The sequence below is a fragment of the Quercus lobata genome, chromosome 7 (genome assembly GCF_001633185.2).
Source record: "Quercus lobata isolate SW786 chromosome 7, ValleyOak3.0 Primary Assembly, whole genome shotgun sequence".
Taxonomy (NCBI): Eukaryota; Viridiplantae; Streptophyta; class Magnoliopsida; order Fagales; family Fagaceae; genus Quercus; species Quercus lobata.
The window spans coordinates 16635303-16653714 of NC_044910.1; the positions used below are offsets into that span (position 1 = coordinate 16635303).

General features: G+C 43.2%; 2 protein-coding genes across 2 annotated transcripts; both read right to left on the reverse strand.

Annotated features, from left to right (window-relative positions):
* Positions 1-647: 647 nt before the first annotated feature.
* LOC115952723 (probable arabinosyltransferase ARAD1) lies at positions 648-6238 on the reverse strand. Its single transcript, XM_031069940.1, has 2 exons — positions 4662-6238; positions 648-1345 (listed from the first exon to the last, which is right to left on the reverse strand). Exons 1-2 carry the CDS (start codon positions 5640-5642, stop codon positions 791-793), a joined length of 1536 nt encoding a protein of 511 aa, XP_030925800.1. The 5' UTR covers positions 5643-6238; the 3' UTR covers positions 648-790.
* Positions 6239-15683: 9445 nt separating this feature from the next.
* On the reverse strand, positions 15684-17120 carry LOC115951676. The gene has a single exon (XM_031068837.1). It carries the CDS (start codon positions 17118-17120, stop codon positions 15684-15686), a length of 1437 nt encoding a protein of 478 aa, XP_030924697.1.
* Positions 17121-18412: the final 1292 nt, after the last annotated feature.

Sequence of the window (18412 nt, forward strand, 5' to 3'; positions counted from 1 at the left end):
GAATCAGTACTTTTGAACTCAAAGAACTAATGTGGGGGAGCTTATCCAATCCAATTTCTGATTTTCTCCAAGAACATTGGGATATCCAATTCTTTGGTAGCAGTGTTTTGGATTCTTAGGGATGGACTCAATTTAACTGTTTCTAACTCAACTGCCCATATAATCATCATCATATTGGATGTTAAGCTAATTGTGGATATTTTTAGCAGTGTACTGAGAGAAAAGTACTACTTTCTTTTATAATAAGACTGAGAGATAACTTATAAGTACTATGATTTCGTAGTGCACCATAGAATTGATCTAGTTGGCGAAAATCTTAGTCTTATTGCACTTACACAACGTACCTTGACTGGCATTTGCAGGGACTAATGGCTTTTACTTATTACTTACTGGATTGCCAACTTACACAGACTTAGACCCTTCTTGATCAGCCTGGAAGCAGCCATGGGAAAATGGTAAGGCCTTAAGCATAATGCTGATATTAACAAGTTTGTGTTTCGAAATTATTTATATTGAAAAGAGGACAATAAATAAATATATATATATATATAATAAAAAAATTATGAATTTTCCTAGGCACAGATGGAAGCTGAATGCTTCCTTTTTCCTTTCTCTGCAACCCCCTCCCCATTTTTTTTTTTTTTTTTAAGGAAAGTTACAATGTCAGTCTCAAAATTTGCAGTGAGGATACATTGTAGTTCTCACCTTTCTGAAGAGTGTAAAACTCAATATTTTGTTATATCAAAAGCTCTAAAAATTAAAGAGCCCCAACGAATGAAAACTTCCTCTTTCACCAAAAATTATTTGGTGATGGTATCGAGTTTAACCCCCTCTCAGAGTGGACAAGAGAACGAGAGAATCGACTAGACTTGTGTAGCTTCAATCTAATAGCAGGAACCTTACGGGCAACGGCCTGCCATATCATTTGCACTGCATCACCCTCCTTCGATGGGTACTGAAACTCATAGAAATTTTCAACCTCTTTCAACTTCTGCCACATTCTGGTCCACTCATCCTTCTTAATACTCTGGATGAGATTCATGAGGAATTTTTCTTTGAGAGCATCCCCTGCCCGAACAAATATGCAGAACTGAGAATAGTCAAGGACATCCTCATATGGGAGCTCTATCTCATCACTGATGATGACAGGTACACAATGGCTAGCAATGGCATCGAAGAGGCGGTTTGATGAGGGGGTATCACCTGCTATATTGAGACAGAATTTTGAAGAGTGCATTCCCTGGGTAGCTTTCTTAATTCCATCTTTTTGAACACTTCCAAATGCAAAATGCACATCTTTCTCATCTTTCAAAAGATAATATAACTCTTGCCGAACAAAGCCTCCCTGAGTATGAGAAACCCAACGTTTAAGAATCTTACATAAGTTGGATGCAAGCAAACCAAAGTGAAACAAAGACTGAATAAATTAAATAAATGAGACAGAAGATATCATTGAATCACTTGAACATAGAAGCATCAAGAATCCAAGAAATGACAATTCATTGAGATTTCATCACAAATGGACCAGTCAAAAAGAATTAAATTATAAAGTATGCCTAATTGGCAATCCTATATTGGTGGACAACATATTGATCATGTGAGACAAAAGAAATTTGTATCAAAGAAAGACAAACAGAATCATCCCATACGTGAACAAAATACTTTCAGTGACTAAGGAAAAAGGAAAAAGGAAAAAAAAAAAAAATATATATATATATATATACACACACACACATCATGTTTAAATCTGTGTACACATACACACAAAGATCAAGACTTTCCCATTCATAGAGGTTGGTTGCTACCAAAAGGAAATTTAATACTACCTTTGAAAAGGCAAAGGCAATTATCATTAGGTCTGGTGAAGGACTTATCCCTTACATCATAATTAATCTGAAAATAACCAATACCCTTTCTTGGGATACTAGATAACTGGTGCCGGGCCTAGATTACATTTTACTATTTTAGTATAGGACTCCAAGAAAGTTTAGGACTTTATGCTGTTAGTTAGAGAGGATAAACAATGAACATTCATTTTGAATCGTCGGCATACAGATGAGATCCATAAAAACAATTTTCCCTGTGGCAATTGTGGCCCAGAGATAACAGGAGATATTTATAGGGAAAATTCTCACAGTATGGATTACAAAATCAACCATCTGAAGAATTCATAGGGTCATCCACAAGGAAAATTGCCTCATTCAGGTATCATTCGAGGAGCCAAGCATGAAGGTAAGCACAAGAACCCTGCAATTGTGCTATTCCTAGATAACTAAAGCTGAAATAGGATCATGAGGGTTGCAGTCTATCCAGAACTCTGATGTGCCAGAACATTGGATCCACTGCCAGCTAACAGAATGAGAAGGGGACTGAAATTGGCTACAATAAATCCTACGGTTTTAAGTGAAGGAACTTAATGGTGTATACATGATCCAAGAAAAAGGAGGAGATTCTAAATTCATTAGGAAATACAAACCAATTAATGGATTTGATAACATATTAGATCCATATAGACAGAATATGCTGCAGTCAATGTGGAAAGCTTTATCTCTTATTCTTGTATTTTTTCCATAGCTTATTTATTTATTTTTAATTGATAAGTAATATACTTCATTGAAAGAGAAAACTAGTACAAAAAAGGGGCCAGAGCACACAGAACATGTACTAAGATAGGCATAGGCAGAAAACATAGTATATCTATCAAGCATATCAGCTAATGAAGAAAAAGATAAAACACCCGAAGCATTAGACCACCCAGACAGAGTCTGGAAAAAAGACATCTTCATGTCCTGAATCGAACTCTCTCCCTCCAAATACCCCAAATCAAACAATGGGGAACCATGTTCCAAATTGCCCCATTTCTTTTATTTTATTACTAGGTATATAAATTCACAAGATAACAGGAGGGTTCATCCCAAGTATGCAGATAGTGTACAAGGGATGATCAATGTTTAATTTAGAATATGAACTTGTGAAGCTGAACACCAACAAAAATAATCCTATTTCGCTCCTTCCAAGAATATCAGATGAGATATAAAAGGTACAACAACAACTATACCTTAGTTCCTAAACTTTGGGGATAGCTAGATAAAATATAAAGAGTAATCCTCCTAAAAGCCCTGCTCTCCTTGCCTTTTACCTTTTTGGATCAGTTCTCCCCTGGCCATACTGATCTACCCTTTAAAGGAATTCACCAGAACCCAACAAACCAATCCCCCTCTTCCCCAACCAAAATGATAAATAAGTATAAATAAATAAATAAAATAGAATGGTTTTAACAAATCCCTAGGCTACTCTCTCTATACAAGAGAATCTGTTATCCATTCTCAGCTCAATTTCGTATATCTTCTCAATAGAACTCCTCAATCAGTGTCAGATAATACTACAACTGCACAACTTCAATTACGTGTTTCCTGAGGATCTTCCGAATCAATACCTTTCCTCCCAACCTAGATTAGTGAATGGCCACCTCTGCATCATCCTTAACAACTGCAATATAAAACAAAACTGTGCACTCCCTTAATTGCAGCTTCACAACCAATTTCATTTGGAGGAAATGAAAAGAGAAAAGAGTAGAAATGATGGACAAAGAGAAAGGGGGAAATAATCCATCATCACCCATAAACACAAGAATTTTCCCCTAAAGATCTGTACATCCCCAAACCAAAAGGCAACATGAGAACTTTAGACTGGAGACATGACAGGGGTTTCCTTGCTGATTTGTACTTCACCAGCTTACCTAAGGATTTCAAAGTATGTGTTGAGCCAAAGGATTGTGAAGTTTGCACAGTGGGTTTGAGCACTGGGACTCAACTCTCACCTCTAAAAAGAAACTAAACCAAATACTAACTTCCCGTAACTCTCAATTCATGAGCTGAGTTGTGGGGAAAGAAATTACTTTGGAGTGTAATAGTATTTAAAAGTGTTCTTCACCTTTTTAGACATGAAAGTGCAACATAGATGTGTCTAGATATTTTTACAATCTCATTCATTTCAAATAGGTCAATGATATTTAAAATCATACAGAACTCTTCATGTTATAATTCACCTTCCTTCTAGAACAATGGCAATGAACTAAGACAAATATAATTACAATACCATGTATACTCTGGACTAATAATCAGCAAAAACAGCTACTTTGAACCTAAGATTTTGTATGTTTTATGAGGGTATATTATTGTTATTTAACTTATATTTTACTTCTTGCACAGCTGTCAGATTGGCTCACTTAAGTAAATTATCTGACTCATCATGTGTAGATTTAACATTGAATTTTATGGATATATGTTAAAAGTACATAAATTATCAGTTATAAATCTTACCTATGCATGTTCTTGCAAAATATTTCAGATATGCATAGCATCTGTCCATCAAATTTAGTAAAATTAGCTAATTCTTCATTCAATATAAACAATTTGAACTTCACGAGAGCATTTAGTTTCTTTCTGCATAAATATTATTGTCAGTATTAACTAACATGTGAGTAATGACATAGCAAAAAAGAAAATGAAACCCAAGTCTAGCAAGTGACCTACAGCTTATAATTTTGTTTAGAACATGTAAGCAACAGAATTCCCAGCAAATTTAACTAACCAAATTTCCTACAACTGATACTGCAAGAAACATTGAACAAAAATTACTTAAAGAGGAAGAGTACATACATCTTTTCTATATATTGCTCCTTGGAAGTACAGCAAAGTTGGACGGCTATCAAAATCAGACGAGTCATCAACATATGATCCGATTACATGTTTGTAAGGAGCAATCACGTCTTTCTCAACATTTGCTATGTTTGGAGGATACCTTCCAAAGTCTGAAAGTATAAATGTTGCAGGCCAAAGCTTTGTCCTTGCGTCTAAAAGGCTATTCGGATGATGGGCCACAATTAAGTGGTCACGTCCTCCTGACCTCTTCCATTCCTTCTGTGCTGTTAAAAACTTCACCAACTTCTCTTGAAGCAACTTATTTTTGGTCTTCTTTTGGTGTGGGTCGGTTCTGGAATACCGGTTATAGCATAAGGAAGAAAAGAATGGTACAAATATAATGTCAGCTTCACTAATGTTGCGGACTCTTATTGCACTACGGGCATTTGGAGGGTTCGGAAGTTCAGAAGCAAGGAGATCCAATGTAAGCCAGTACTCTATACTGTGTTGCAAGTTCAACCCACCAGGATAATCAGGTATCTTAGTTCGAATATCAGGCCAAACACTATTACCTCGTGCCTTCCAATCTAAGAGTCCAAAATGAAATTCAGGGGATAGATCATACATAAAAACCTTAAGAACTAGTTTATTTTCTTTCTGCTGATCTAGAGCTAAACTATCTTTGGTATTGCATTTCACATCAGATTTTGCATTCTCTCGGGGTGACTCTTCTTCTTCATCATTGTCCACAAGGATTGATCTATTTCCAATCGAGGGTTCCACCTCGTTTTCACTACGGGTTGCAGAATCCCCATTGTCACCACCCGTAGCTAAAACCTTAGAATTGGGTAACAAACTATGATCGACGAAGCTAGGACGACTGGTTGAACGCAACACAAAGAACCAAGATAATATGAACAAGACTGATGTCGTAACGAACAAACAAAACAGAAAGTTCCTAGAAACAATCCCAAGGGATGAGACACTTCTCTCAGCCATTGCAATGCAAATCCAAAACAAAGTTTTAACAATGTTGTTCTGTATGAATTACCATTTCTATATTGGAATTTGGAAAAACCAACTTCCTGAATGAGCTGAGCCAAAAAGAACTATGGAACTCAAAATTCACGCACGCCTGTAACAATTAATTGCACACAACAATACACTGCCAATGAAAGAAACACATCACAAAGAAGATGAAATAACCAATAAAACTACATTGCCCATCGACCCAAAATGTGAGAGGGACCCAATAAAAGCAAACCCAGATGAAATCAAATCGAATATGACAAACCCACCAAAAGAGGTTAGTTCAATGGTGGTTTGGTTTTTTTGAATGAAAGAGTGAAAAAAAAGAAGGGGGTGGATTCGTACCGTAGAGGAAAGAAAATGCACAAACAAAAAGGATGATGTTTGTTGCAATTGTTGGTACCGGTCCGGTGTTATTGAAGGAAAAGACTCTTTCTCTATCTATATCTCTATCTCTATCTCTCTAAACACCTTGTGTGCCAAGACTTTGCTTGGAAGAAGAAGCGTGGGAATAGGGGTTCTAATGTGTGGAAGCGGGCTCTTTGTTCGTTGGTTAGTTAGGCAGACCTCCCTCTCTCTCCCTTTCTATACTGCTACTATTTTATTTATTTTGTGACTTTTTCTTCTGCCTATTCTTGTGTTTGCGTGTGTGTGCGTGTGTTAGACAGATTAATTAACTTTACATGAAATTAAAATAATCGTTACTTTGTTTTAACTCAACCATGATTTTTTCATAGAGGGGTTTAATAATCTTAAAGAATGTGCTCTAAATTTGAATGTTTCAAGTTTCATTTACCACGTCATTGATTCTATGGTTTTAAGAAAAGAAATTATATGTCCACAATATTTTCACAATATTTTTACAATAAATCCTAAGTGGCAAGTTGTTACTGGTTGTTATTGTTGGGGTAAAAAAGTAATCTTAGTGTTAGATTCAACTTTGAACCAATAACAACTAACTATCTGTGATTTGTTATAAAAATATTGTGAACGTAGTATCTCTCTTTTAAGAATGTCTCGTGAGTGTTGTAGAGAATGAAATAATATATTCCTATATAAGGCTAACACACCCTTTTTTTTATGTAAATAATAATAAATAAACATGATTAATTTTTTAGGGAAAAAAAATAAAATAAAAAAGGATGGAAAATGGCAATCACTCAATTACTCCCCCTTCTTAAATTTGCCACATTCTCACCATAATTTGGTAAGAAGTCATTTTCCTCCTTTACAGTAAACCTAAAAGCATAACAAATACTCACAATATTTTTACAACATGCTGAATTATCTTACCACAAATCCAGACTGTTTAACTCGGTTTTCCTCTTCTTTGTTTGCTTTTATTATTATTATTGTAGGGTCTCGATTTAGGGCCGGGGCCCAACAGTTATGGGGTTCTGGCCCAAAGAGCCCTAGACAATGAATTTGTAAAGAGTGGGTTACAGAACTAGGCCCTAACGAAATGTGTGCTAGTTAACTTTGGGCCATACAACAATCGAAAATAAAGAAAATCTCCTTCATGTTCATTAGGTATACAGTCCGAGGAGACGTATGGGGCGTATCCCTGTCTCTGTTCAAAGGCTATGGTCTTTCTCTCCTTCTTTTGTTCTAAGTTCCTCCTTTTTTCCGGTCCGTTCTTCATGGGGACTCCCCTCTCTTATATAGCCCCTTTGAAGTCATTAAAACCTTACACTTGTTGATCATCTGGATCTTCACTTGAGTGCCCGTCCCATCGGACATCTCCACCATCTTTCTGTGAGTTGTGGTAGCCAAGATAACACTATTCACAAGTCCTCTCCACATTAATGCGGCCAGAAAAGTAGCTGTCCTGCATTTAATGTGGCAGCTATAGTCTCTCTATTGACATCCTACACTTTCTTCTCTCTTACGAGCTTGTGCGATTCATCCCTGCTACTAATACTCGTTGGAGTGAATCTTTATTGCTGGCAGAGTGCATGTTGGAGCCATATTTGGTATGTCCGAGGAGATATTCCTCCTCGGACCGCCCTTTCAACAATTTTGGACCCATGAGAATTGGGCCAGGAGCCCTTTTGGTGTCCACACCTTCTCCTCGGACGTGGTCGTATTCTATATGGGGCCCAAGGCCCAATGTATAATTTGGGGATTTTACCCCTACAATAGCCCCTCAATATTCCGGTTCTTTCCCTCTTATTCGAGGAGAAAAGGCAGGATTTTGACACTTATGAGGTCACTTATTGTAAATCCTTGTTTTACGCGTGTGGAGGTACAGCCCCACGTGCCTCATTACTGATACTGGCGTTTCGTAACCCACGAGGCGCTAATTATTGTGCTAGGCGGCTTTATGTCCTTCGAATCCAACGATGGGACGCCTAATCAACGGTTGATATCTTCCCAAATCTCTGGGCGGGAGTAAGCCCGTTCAGCTTCTCCCCGCTACATAAGATTTTCAAGGGGATTTACTTCTATTTTTTGAAAAAGCACTCAAGCGTCCCAGAGCTCTCCAGCACTTTCCTTTGCAAAGCATTCGAAACTCCACAGACACTCCCTTGAAAATTTCCGGCGAGTTCTTCACAAGCTTGACAGGCTTAGGATCTTCACTCCCGTAAGTGCTCATTTCCCTTCCGTTACCTTTCCCGGCTTTCTTCCTTAAGAAAACCTTCTTCGCTTCGCCTAGGGTTAGTGGGATGGGTAAGATTGAGAAACTAGTAGACTCTCCGGCCGGTATGGAAGGCTTCAGGGCCAAATACCGTATCCCGCCGGGAGTAGGTTTAGAATATTGCTCCTTGGACGAGGTCTTAACCAAGAGAAAGACGGGGCAGGTCGCCATTCCAATGATAGCCTTCATAGAGGGAGGAATGACGATCCCGATGGGGAGAATAACTAGGGATTATTTACATGGTCATAGGCTGGCCCCCCACCAATGCGTCGCGAACATGTTCCGAATCCTGGGGTGCGTAGACGCTCTAAATGAACAGATGAACCTCGGCCTCTCATGGCACGATGTGGTTCACCTATATGAATGTCATTGCCTCAACGAGTCGTATTACCTGAAATCCAGGTCCGACGAGGTGAGGCTGATATCCTGCCTTCCCAAGTCCAACAAAGGCTTGAAGGACGACCTTTTGATCGTCTCCAAAGCATGGCACGATGGTCTTCACTGGCCAGTTAGGGTGGGAACACCATGTGGGGCACTATAGGGTCAGATCCCTTGGAAGGGATCTTAGTCTCAAGTTTTCTCTTCCTTATTTCAATTTTAGCTTTGATTATTTGCCTCCTCGGACTAACGTAACCCTTCTTTTGGGTTCTTGCAGACAAAGAACGAACAACTCCGCGGCTAAGTTTGGTCAACGTCCAGGCCCTCAACTTCCTCCTGAGGTCCGAAATCTTTGTGAGTGAGGACGGGAAACTGCGTGCCGCTCCTCTTATTTTGGACTATGAGCCCCTTTCACGTGCTTTAGTGGATGCCGGTCAAGCCATCAGGGCTGGAAGTCCTCGGTTAGCTCGCATCGACGTCTTTATACCAAGCTTTCTTGCTCAGAGAGACCTACCTCCCGTCCAATTGCCTGTTCAGCGCGTTCTTCCAGAAGAAGTTGTCCCAAGAGAAGGAGCTGATTCCTCGCACTCAGCTCTTGAGGCTCAAATTGACCAATTCTGCTTCGCCAATGAGGGAGAGATACCAACCAAGCCTGTAGAGCTCTCAGACTCCGACTCGGACATAGATCGTTCCTCGCCGGCTCCCACCCTTGGCTTGGTAATTGCACAAGTTGACACTAGCCAAGAGGTTGAAGAAAAAGACATGGACTTGAAGCCAAGGTCTGGTCTTAGGGGCCTTCTGTCCAATAGAAATAAGGGGCAGTCTTCCAGGGATGCCCTTAAGGAATAGGCTACATCCAAGCTTCCTCCTCCTCTTCCCCCTACAACTGACCCAGCGCTACAACCTCTTCCCAATTTGAGGCAAAAGAGACCAATAGAAGAGCTGGAGGAGGGTGAGGTCGGCCCTGAGAAGGCCAAGCAACAGAAGAAGGGCAAAAAGCCTAAGGAAAAAAGAATAAGATCTGTTGATAGCCGAGACGAGGCGGCTATGAGGAGGGAGCAGTGGACCTGGTCCCTACGCCTAGAGTTGGATGGCGCCCCTATCTCGTGGGACGCGACTCTATGGGAGTCCCAACAAGGACAGGCGTCTTATCTAGCTGAGGTCTTGCAGCAGCCCCTTTTCCTACCTTATGACATGGAGGGGCTCCGGGCTACTCGGCAACCAGATCTCTTTATGTCGCTGAAGAGAGACATGGCCATGGTAAACCAAGACTCTTCCTTATTCAGTTTCTTTATTCCGCACATGTCTATTTGTTATTTTCTTTTAATCAATTTTCCATTACTCCCACGCAGGTCACTCAACAAATTTTTGTAGCTGAGGAGTGGGCCAAGAAGGCTCGCAAAGATCTGAACATTGAGGTTCAGTCCCGCATTGCTGCGGAGAAGGCTACTGGCATCCTCAGGCTGGAAAAGGATCGCCTAAATAAGGAAGTAAAGGATGCGCTGAAGGCCCGCGACAATGCCGAGGCCGGACTTAAGACCACCACCAAGCAGGTTGAGGACATGCGCCAACAGTTTCATCTTTCCAAAATAAACCTCGCGACCGAGAAGCAGATGGTCTCAGACCTCAAGGTTGAGCTATCAAAGGCAAAAGAGGCGGCTCGCTTGGCCAGGGAAGCAGTTGAGGCTACGGTGGCAGCCTCCTACGAACATAGAGTGGCGGATACCGAGGCCAGGCTGACCGAGGAGGTGGCTACAGTATGTAGGGACTAAATTACTATGTCCTGAGGAGTGGCCTTGGACCGGGCGGCAGTTCCTGCGAACTCCGACTTCAGGAAGATTGAGAATATCTTCTTTCCTGAAGATATTCGTGAGATTCCGGGTTCAGTTCCTCCTGAGGAGCCCCTCTTTGCTAAGGTCACTACCTCAAATTCCTTCATACCTGAAGTCGAGGAGGTGCAGCCACTTGCAAAGGACAAGTCGCCTGAGGACACCCTTACCATAAGGGACGTTGTTGCGCAAGCCAAGGAGGCCGTCCCCGAGCCCAAGGCAGGAGGTGATCAGCCTGAAGCAGAGGTCCCTGCAAAGAGTTTTGCCCAGGATAAAGCCTAGGACATTAGTGTAGGACTTTACTTGTAGTTATCTTCTTTTGTCTTTTATCTCCTTATTTTGCCAACGTTTGTAAGAGAATGCATTTTTGAGCCCAATGAATGATATTATTTCTCCTTTGAATCTTGTTTCACTGCTTCTTTTTATGCCTTTGTTATGAATGAGTTTCTGTTATGCTACTAACTGCTGAGAGCCAAACGTTACTCGAAATTTAAGCAACACGGCTAAGCATGACTGAATGTATGAGAAAAATGATAGTTAACACTTAGATAAAACTACATCGAGGTTAATTTCCCCCAAGACTGTGGTCTGAGGGGCACATAAGAATTTGGGTTCTATTTAACACTTAGAAGAAATTGTATTCTGGTTAATTTCCCCCAAGCCTGTGGTTTATGGAGCCAGGCAAGACTTAGGTTCTGTTTAACACTTAGAAAGAATTGCACTCTGGTTAATTTCCCCTAAACTTGTGGTCCGAGGAGCCAGGCAGGACTTAGATTCTATTTAACACTTAGAAGAAATTGTATTCTGGTTAATTTCCCCCAAGCCTATGGTCTGTGGAGCCAGGTAGGACTTAGGTTCTGTTTAACACTTAGAAAGAATAGCACTCTAGTTAATTTCCCCTAAACCTGTGTTCCAAGGAGCCAAACAGGACTTAGGTTCTATTTAACACTTAGAAGAAATTGTATTCTGGTTAATTTCCCCCAAGCTTGTGTTCCAAGGAGCCAAGCAGGACTTAGGTTCTGTTTAACACTTAGAAGAAATTGTACAGTAGTTAATTTCCCCCAAGCCTGTGGTCCGTGAAGCCAAGCAGGACTTAGGTTCTGTTTAACACTAAGATGAAGTTGCACAGTAGTTAATTTCCTCCAAGTCCACACCGTGGAGCCAGGCAGGACTGAGGTTCTATTTAACACTTAAATGAAGTTGCACAGTAGTTAATTTCCCCTAAGATTATGGTCAGAGGAGCTAGGCAGGACTTAGGTTCTGTTTAACACTTAGAAGAAATTGTATTCTGGTTAATTTCCCCCAAGCCTGTGGTTCGTGGAGCTAGGCAAGACTTAGGTTCTATTTAACACTTAGATGAAGTTGCACAGTAGTTAATTTCCCCTAAGCCTGTGGTCCGAGGAGACAGACAGGACTTAGGTTCTGTTTAACACTTAGATAAAGTTGTACAGTAGTTAATTTCCCCCAAGCCTATGGTCCGAGGAGTCAGGCAGGACTTAGGTTCTGTTTAACACTTAGAAGAAATTGTATTCTGGTTAATTTCCCCCAAGCATGTGGTCCGAGAAGCCAGGTAGGACTTAGGTTCTGTTTAACACTTAGATGAAGTTGCACAGTTGTTAATTTCCCCTAAGTCTGTGGTCCGAGGAGCCAGGTAGGACTTAGATTCTGTTTAACACTTAAAAGAAATTGTATTCTAGTTAATTTCCCCCAAGCCTGTGGTCCGTGGAGTCAGGCAAGATTTAGGTTCTGTTTAACACTTAGAAGAAATTGCATAGTAGTGTGGCACCAAGAATTACAACTTTCATTAATAATAGTACATTTTCAGGTTATTTACATTCCAAGGGCGTGGCACTACATGTTCATCCAAGTCTTCTAAAAAGTAGGCCCCTATGCCGGCCACAGAGGTGATACGATATGAGCCTTCCCAATTTGGTCCGAGTTTTCCCCACGCGGGATTTCTTGCAGTGCCTAGGACCTTCCTCAATACCAGATTCCCGGGTGCCAGGGGCCTTAGCTTCACCTTGACATCATAACCTTGCTTGAGCTTTTGCTGGTAGTAGGCAAGTTGGACCATTGCACTCTCCTTTCTTTCCTCGATGAGGTCTAAGCTTTTTTCCAACAGTCCGTTGTTAGCATTGGGGCAGAATGTGCTGGTCTTCTGTGTTGGGAAATTTATCTCTAGAGAAATAACAGTCTCAGCCCCGTAGGTCATCGGAAAGGGGGTTTCCCCTGTGGACCTGCATGGCATGGTGCGGTATGTCCACAAGACATGGGGCAGTTCTTCTACCCACCTTCCCTTCGCATCATTTAACCTCTTTTTCAACCCATTTACTATGATTTTATTGATGCCTTCAGCCTGCCCATTCCGCTGCGGGTAAGCCGGTGTGGAGTACCTATTGGCAATTCCTAACTCGCTACAATATCTTCTGAAAGCTTTACTATCAAATTGGAGACCATTGTCCGAGATTAGGGTGTGAGGGATTCCGAACCTGGTGACGATATTTTTCCAAACAAATTTCTTGGCATCGACGTCTCTAATATTTGCCAGCGGCTCAACTTCGACCCATTTTGTGAAATAATCTGTGCCGACAAGAAGAAACTTTTTGTTCCCCACTGCTTTAGGAAATGGTCCTAGGATGTCCAGGCCCCACTGCGCGAACGGCCAAGGGCTGGACAGCGGATTAAGGGTTCCGCCTGGTTGATGTATATTCGGGGCGAACCTTTGGCATTGGTCGCACTTCTTCACATATTCCTGCGCCTCTTTCTGCATGCTCGGCCACCAATAACCTTGCGTTATGGCCCTGTGGGACAGGGACCTACCCCCTGTATGACTTCCACAAATTCCTTCGTGCAATTCTTCCAGGATAAGTTCAGTGGCATCTGGATGCACGCATAGCAAGTACGGTCCTGAGAATAAGCGTTTATACAGTTTGGAGTCCTCGGACAGCCAAAATCGAGAAGCCTTTCTTCTAATCTTGTCGGCCTCATTCTTATCTTCTGTAAGGTGTCGTTCTTTAGGAATAGTACTAGAGGATCCATCCAGCTAGGCCCTACCCTGATGCTGTGAACCCGTACTACGTCAGTTCTCGCCCTCGTTGGGTTGTATAGATCTTCTACGAGTATAACCCGAGGAAGTGGTTGAGCCGAGGAGGTGGCGAGCGTTGCAAGAGAGTCAGCATGGGTATTCCCGCTCCTGGACACGTGCACTAGATTGAAGTGATCAAAAAGAGCCCGCAAGCACTTGACTCAAACTAGGTACTCTTGCATTCTTTCATCCCTTGCCTCCAATTCCCCATTTACTTGTCCCATGACAAGTCTTGAGTCCGAGAACATGTTCATGGATTTTCTACCCAGTTTCTGGATCATTGACATTCCATCCAATAATGCCTCATACTCTGCTTCGTTGTTCGTGGCGGAAAAGCCCAGCCTCAACGATTTTTCGATGGTAATCCCCTCAGGGGAAACCAGGACGAGCCCCACCCCTGAGCCTCTTTGGTTGGCCGCGCCATCAACATGTGCTCTCCTACAAGTGGGCTTTTCTTGAGAGACTGTGCCGATCAGTTTCCCGTCTGGGTTTAGTGGCCCTCCTCCCCCTTCTGGTGTGGGTTCAGCAAGCTCAGCTACTAGATCCGCAAGAACTTGACCCTTCACAGCGATGCGAGGCATGTACCTAATGTCGAATGCACCCAAAATCGTCCCCCACTTTGCTATTCTGCCAGTGTAGTCGGCACTCTGGAGTATTGATCTGAGCGGAAGTTGAGTCAGTACAACAACAGTATGTGCCTGGAAATAGTGGGGGAGCTTTTGCATGGCTTGCATGATTGCCAAGACGACCTTTTCGAGGGGGAGGTACCGGATCTTTGCCTCATGCAACGATTTTCTTACGTAGTAGACGAGTCGTTGTGTGCCGTTGTCTTCCCGGATCAGCACTAAACTCACTGCGTGAGGGGCTACCGCAATATAGGCAAATATCATCTCATCGGCTTCTGGACTAGACATGATCAGTGGCCGAGCTAGGTATTCCTTAAGCTTCTGGAAGGCTAAGGCGCATTCTTCTGTCCATTCGAAGCCTTTCCACTTGTTTAATAAGAGGAAGAAAGGCCTGCACCTGTCCACCGAGCGGGAGATGAAATGGTTTAAGGCGGCAATCATGCCGGTGAGTTTTTGGACTTCTTTGGGGTTCCGAGGAGGCTGCAAGCTATGGATAGCTCTAATTTGGTCGGGCCTAACTTCAATGCCTCTATGGGTCACCATGTAACCTAAGAATTTCCCTGACCCCACTCTGAATGAACACTTGGATGCGTTGAAGCGCAGCCTGTACTTTCTCAGGATTCCAAAGACATCGTCGAGGTCTCTGACGTGGTTGGGTACTAACTTGCTCTTCACCACCATGTCGTCTATATAGACTTCAATACTCTTACCCATTTGTAGTTTAAACATCCTGGTCATCATCCTCGGGTAGGTCGACCCGGCATTCTTCAAGTCAAAGGGCATTACCTTGTAATGATAGTTTCCAACGGAGGTGACAAAAGCCATTTTTTCTTGGTCCTCAGCAGCCAGGGGCATTTGATGGTAGCCTTGGAAGGTGTCCAAGAAACTCATTCGAGGGTGTCCCACGGTTGAATCCACCAATCGGTCTATTCGTGGCATAAGGAAAGGATCCTTCGGGCAGGCCTTATTCAGGTCTATGAAGTCCACGCAGACCCGCCATTTTCCACTCTTCTTCTTCATCACGACTGTGTTGGCCAGCCATTCGGGGTAGAATACCTCCTTGATAGCCCCTGCTTTCTTCAATTTTATTACCTCCTCTCTCACCGTGTCTGCATGCTTTTTCGACGGTCACCGAAAAGGTTGCTTCTTGGGTGTTACAGCCGGGCTAACATTAAGGTGGTGGCAAATGAAATCTGGATCGACCCCCGGAGCCTCATAGGCATCCCATGCAAACACGTCTACATTCTGTCTGAGAAAGTCAATTAGCGTTTCCTTCTCTTAGGGCGGTAGTTTTAAGTCGACCTGAAAAAATCTTTTCAAGTCGAAGCCCATAAGAACTTTCTCCAGATCCTCACAACTCGCTTCCTCGGTAGGTCCCTCATTACCTGAGGCCAGGGCCGGGGTCGTTAATTGCTATAAGCCGTTCTCAGCTGAGGTGGAGGGCTCAGTATTCGTTCATCGCGAGATGGCTGACACCATGCATTGCCGGGCTATTGCTTGGTTCCCTATTACTTCTTTCACTCGACCTTCTGATGGGTATTTCACCTTTTGGTGTAAGGTTGATGACACAGCCCTTAGGGCGTGAAGCCACGGTCTGGCTACAATGGCGGTGTAGGGGGAATATGCGTCTACCACTATGAAGTCCACTTCCACCACGTCTGAGTCTGTTTGCATAGGCAACCTAATCATGCCTTTCGGAGTGACGGTTTTTCTCTCGAAACTCAATAAAGGGGAGTCGTATGCTGTCAGGTCCTCTGGTTTCAGTTTCAACCCCTTGTATAAGTCGAGATACATTACTTCCATGACGTTGCCCTGATCGACTAACACCCTCTTCACGTCATACCCCCCAATCCTGAGCGTGACGACTAGGGCATCGTCGTGGGGTTTGAGGGTTCCCAGTTTGTCCTCATCCGAGAATCTGATTAGGGGCGTGCCCATCCCTCTGGCCTTCTTGGACTCCCGGTCATCAGCTTTAGTGGGGAGCCGGCCTATCGACATTACTCTGAAAGGATGGGAGTCGGTCCTTCCTAGTGCGGCTAGAATGACATTTATCGTGCCAATGGGTGGTCTTAATGTGCTTTGCCTTGTTTCGATGTTCGACTGCTCTTGCCATCCGACAGGGTGATGCAGTAAATGTCGTAACTTCCCCTCTCGGACCAACCGGTTCAAGTGGTTTTTCAGATTCCTGCAATCATCGGTGGCGTGGCCCGGCTCTTGGTGATACGCGCAATACAGATCCTGGTTACGTTTCACGGGGTTGCTTGCCATCCTGCTTGGCCATTGAAAGAACGGTTCGTTCTTCACTTTCTCTAGGATCTTATGTAATGGTTCTCGGAACACAGCATGGACTGCCTGTGCCCCTGTGGATCTAGACTGCTCCGAGTAATCCCTTCTCGGTCGATTAAGGTTGTTAAAGCGGTCCGACCTGAAATCCCTCCTCTCTTGAGGGACAATCTTCGCTTTGCCCTTTCCTGTCTGTTGGTCTTCTTCGACTCTCTTGTACTTGTCGATTTTGTCCATGAGTTGGAGCACGCTAGTGACCGGTTTTCCAGTCAGGGACTTTCTTAAACCATGCTCTGTCGGCAGACCCCTCTTGAATGTGCTAATGGTGACGTCATCGTAATTTCCCTCTATCTCATTATACATTTCACAATATCTGTCTGAGTAGGCCTTCAGGGTTTCTCCTTCTCGCATGGACAAGGATATGAGGGAATTTAGGGGCCGAGGGACTCTGCTGCTAGTTATGAAGCGAGAACCGAAAGCCTGTGTCAGCTGCTTAAAAGAGTTTATGGAGTTTGGCTTGAGGCCATCAAACCATCTCATCACCATGGGTCCCAAGTTAGACGGAAACACTTTGCACATCAACGCCTCGTCCCTGGAATGGAAGGCCATCCTTTAGTTGAACTGGCTTACATGCTCTATTGGGTCTGTCCGACCATTATATATAGCAAAAGTGGGTTGACGGAATCGTCGAGGAAGTTCAGCCCCCTCTATCCCACGCGTGAAGGGCAACTGGGAGATGCGGTCCAAGGCCTTGCTCATGGCGTCGTTTGCTAGGCCCTGGTAAGATGGGTTTTTGTGGCTGCGTTTGCGAGGTTGCTCTTCCTTGTAGGAAAATGTTTCACTTGGAGGGGTTCTCGTTCTCTGCCTGTACTCATTGTCCTCCTCTTCACTAGTGTCAGAGTCGGGGGAAGGACGCTTTCACTGCGCTCGGCGTAACTTCTTCTTCAAGTCATCAATTTCTTGTTGTAGAGCCCTATGATCATTTCGCTTATGGGATGCGAGACCTTTCCCTCTTGAGTGACTTCTGCTCGTGTAGGAGGTGTTTACACTACCCTCTCGTTGCTTATCTTGATCTCTCTCCCGTTCGAGGTTCAAGAAGTTGTCTTGTCGTTGAGAGTCTGCGTGTCCCGTTTGATGCGGACCTGATCCTTCCATTTCTAACGGTTTCACTTGTCGAGGCATGAGTTCTTTCCACAGACGGCGCCAATTATAGGGTCTCGATTCGGGGCCGGGGCCCAACAGTTATAGGATTCTGGCCCAAAGAGCCCTAGACAATGAATTTGTAGAGAGTGAGTTACAGAACTAGGCCCTAACGAAGTGTGTGCTAGTTAAATTTGGGCCATACAACAATCAAAAATAAGAAAATCTCCTTTATGTTTATTAGATATACGGTCCGAGGAGACGTATGGGGCGTATCCCTGTCTCTGTTCAAAGGCTATGGTCTTTCTCTCCTTCTTCTGTTCTAAGTTCCTCCTTTTTTCTGGTCTGTTCTTCATGGGGACTCCCCTTTCTTATATAGCCCCTTTGAGGTCATCAGAACCTTACACTTGTTGATCATTTGGACCTTCACTTGAGTGCCCGTCCCATCGAACATCTCCACCATCTTTCTGTGAGTTGTGGTAGCCAAGATAACACTGTTCACAGGTCCTCTCCACATTAATGCGGCCAGAAAAGTAGCTGTCATGCATTTAATGTGGCAGCTGTAGTCTCTCTATTGACATCCTACACTTTCTTCTCTCTTACGGGTTTATGCGATTCATCCCTGCTACTAATACTCATTGGAGTGAATATTTATTGTTGGCAGAGTGCATGTTGGAGCCATATTTGGTACGTCCGAGGAGATATTCCTTCTCGGACCGCCCTTTCAACAATTTTGGGCCCATGAGAATTGGGCCGGGAGC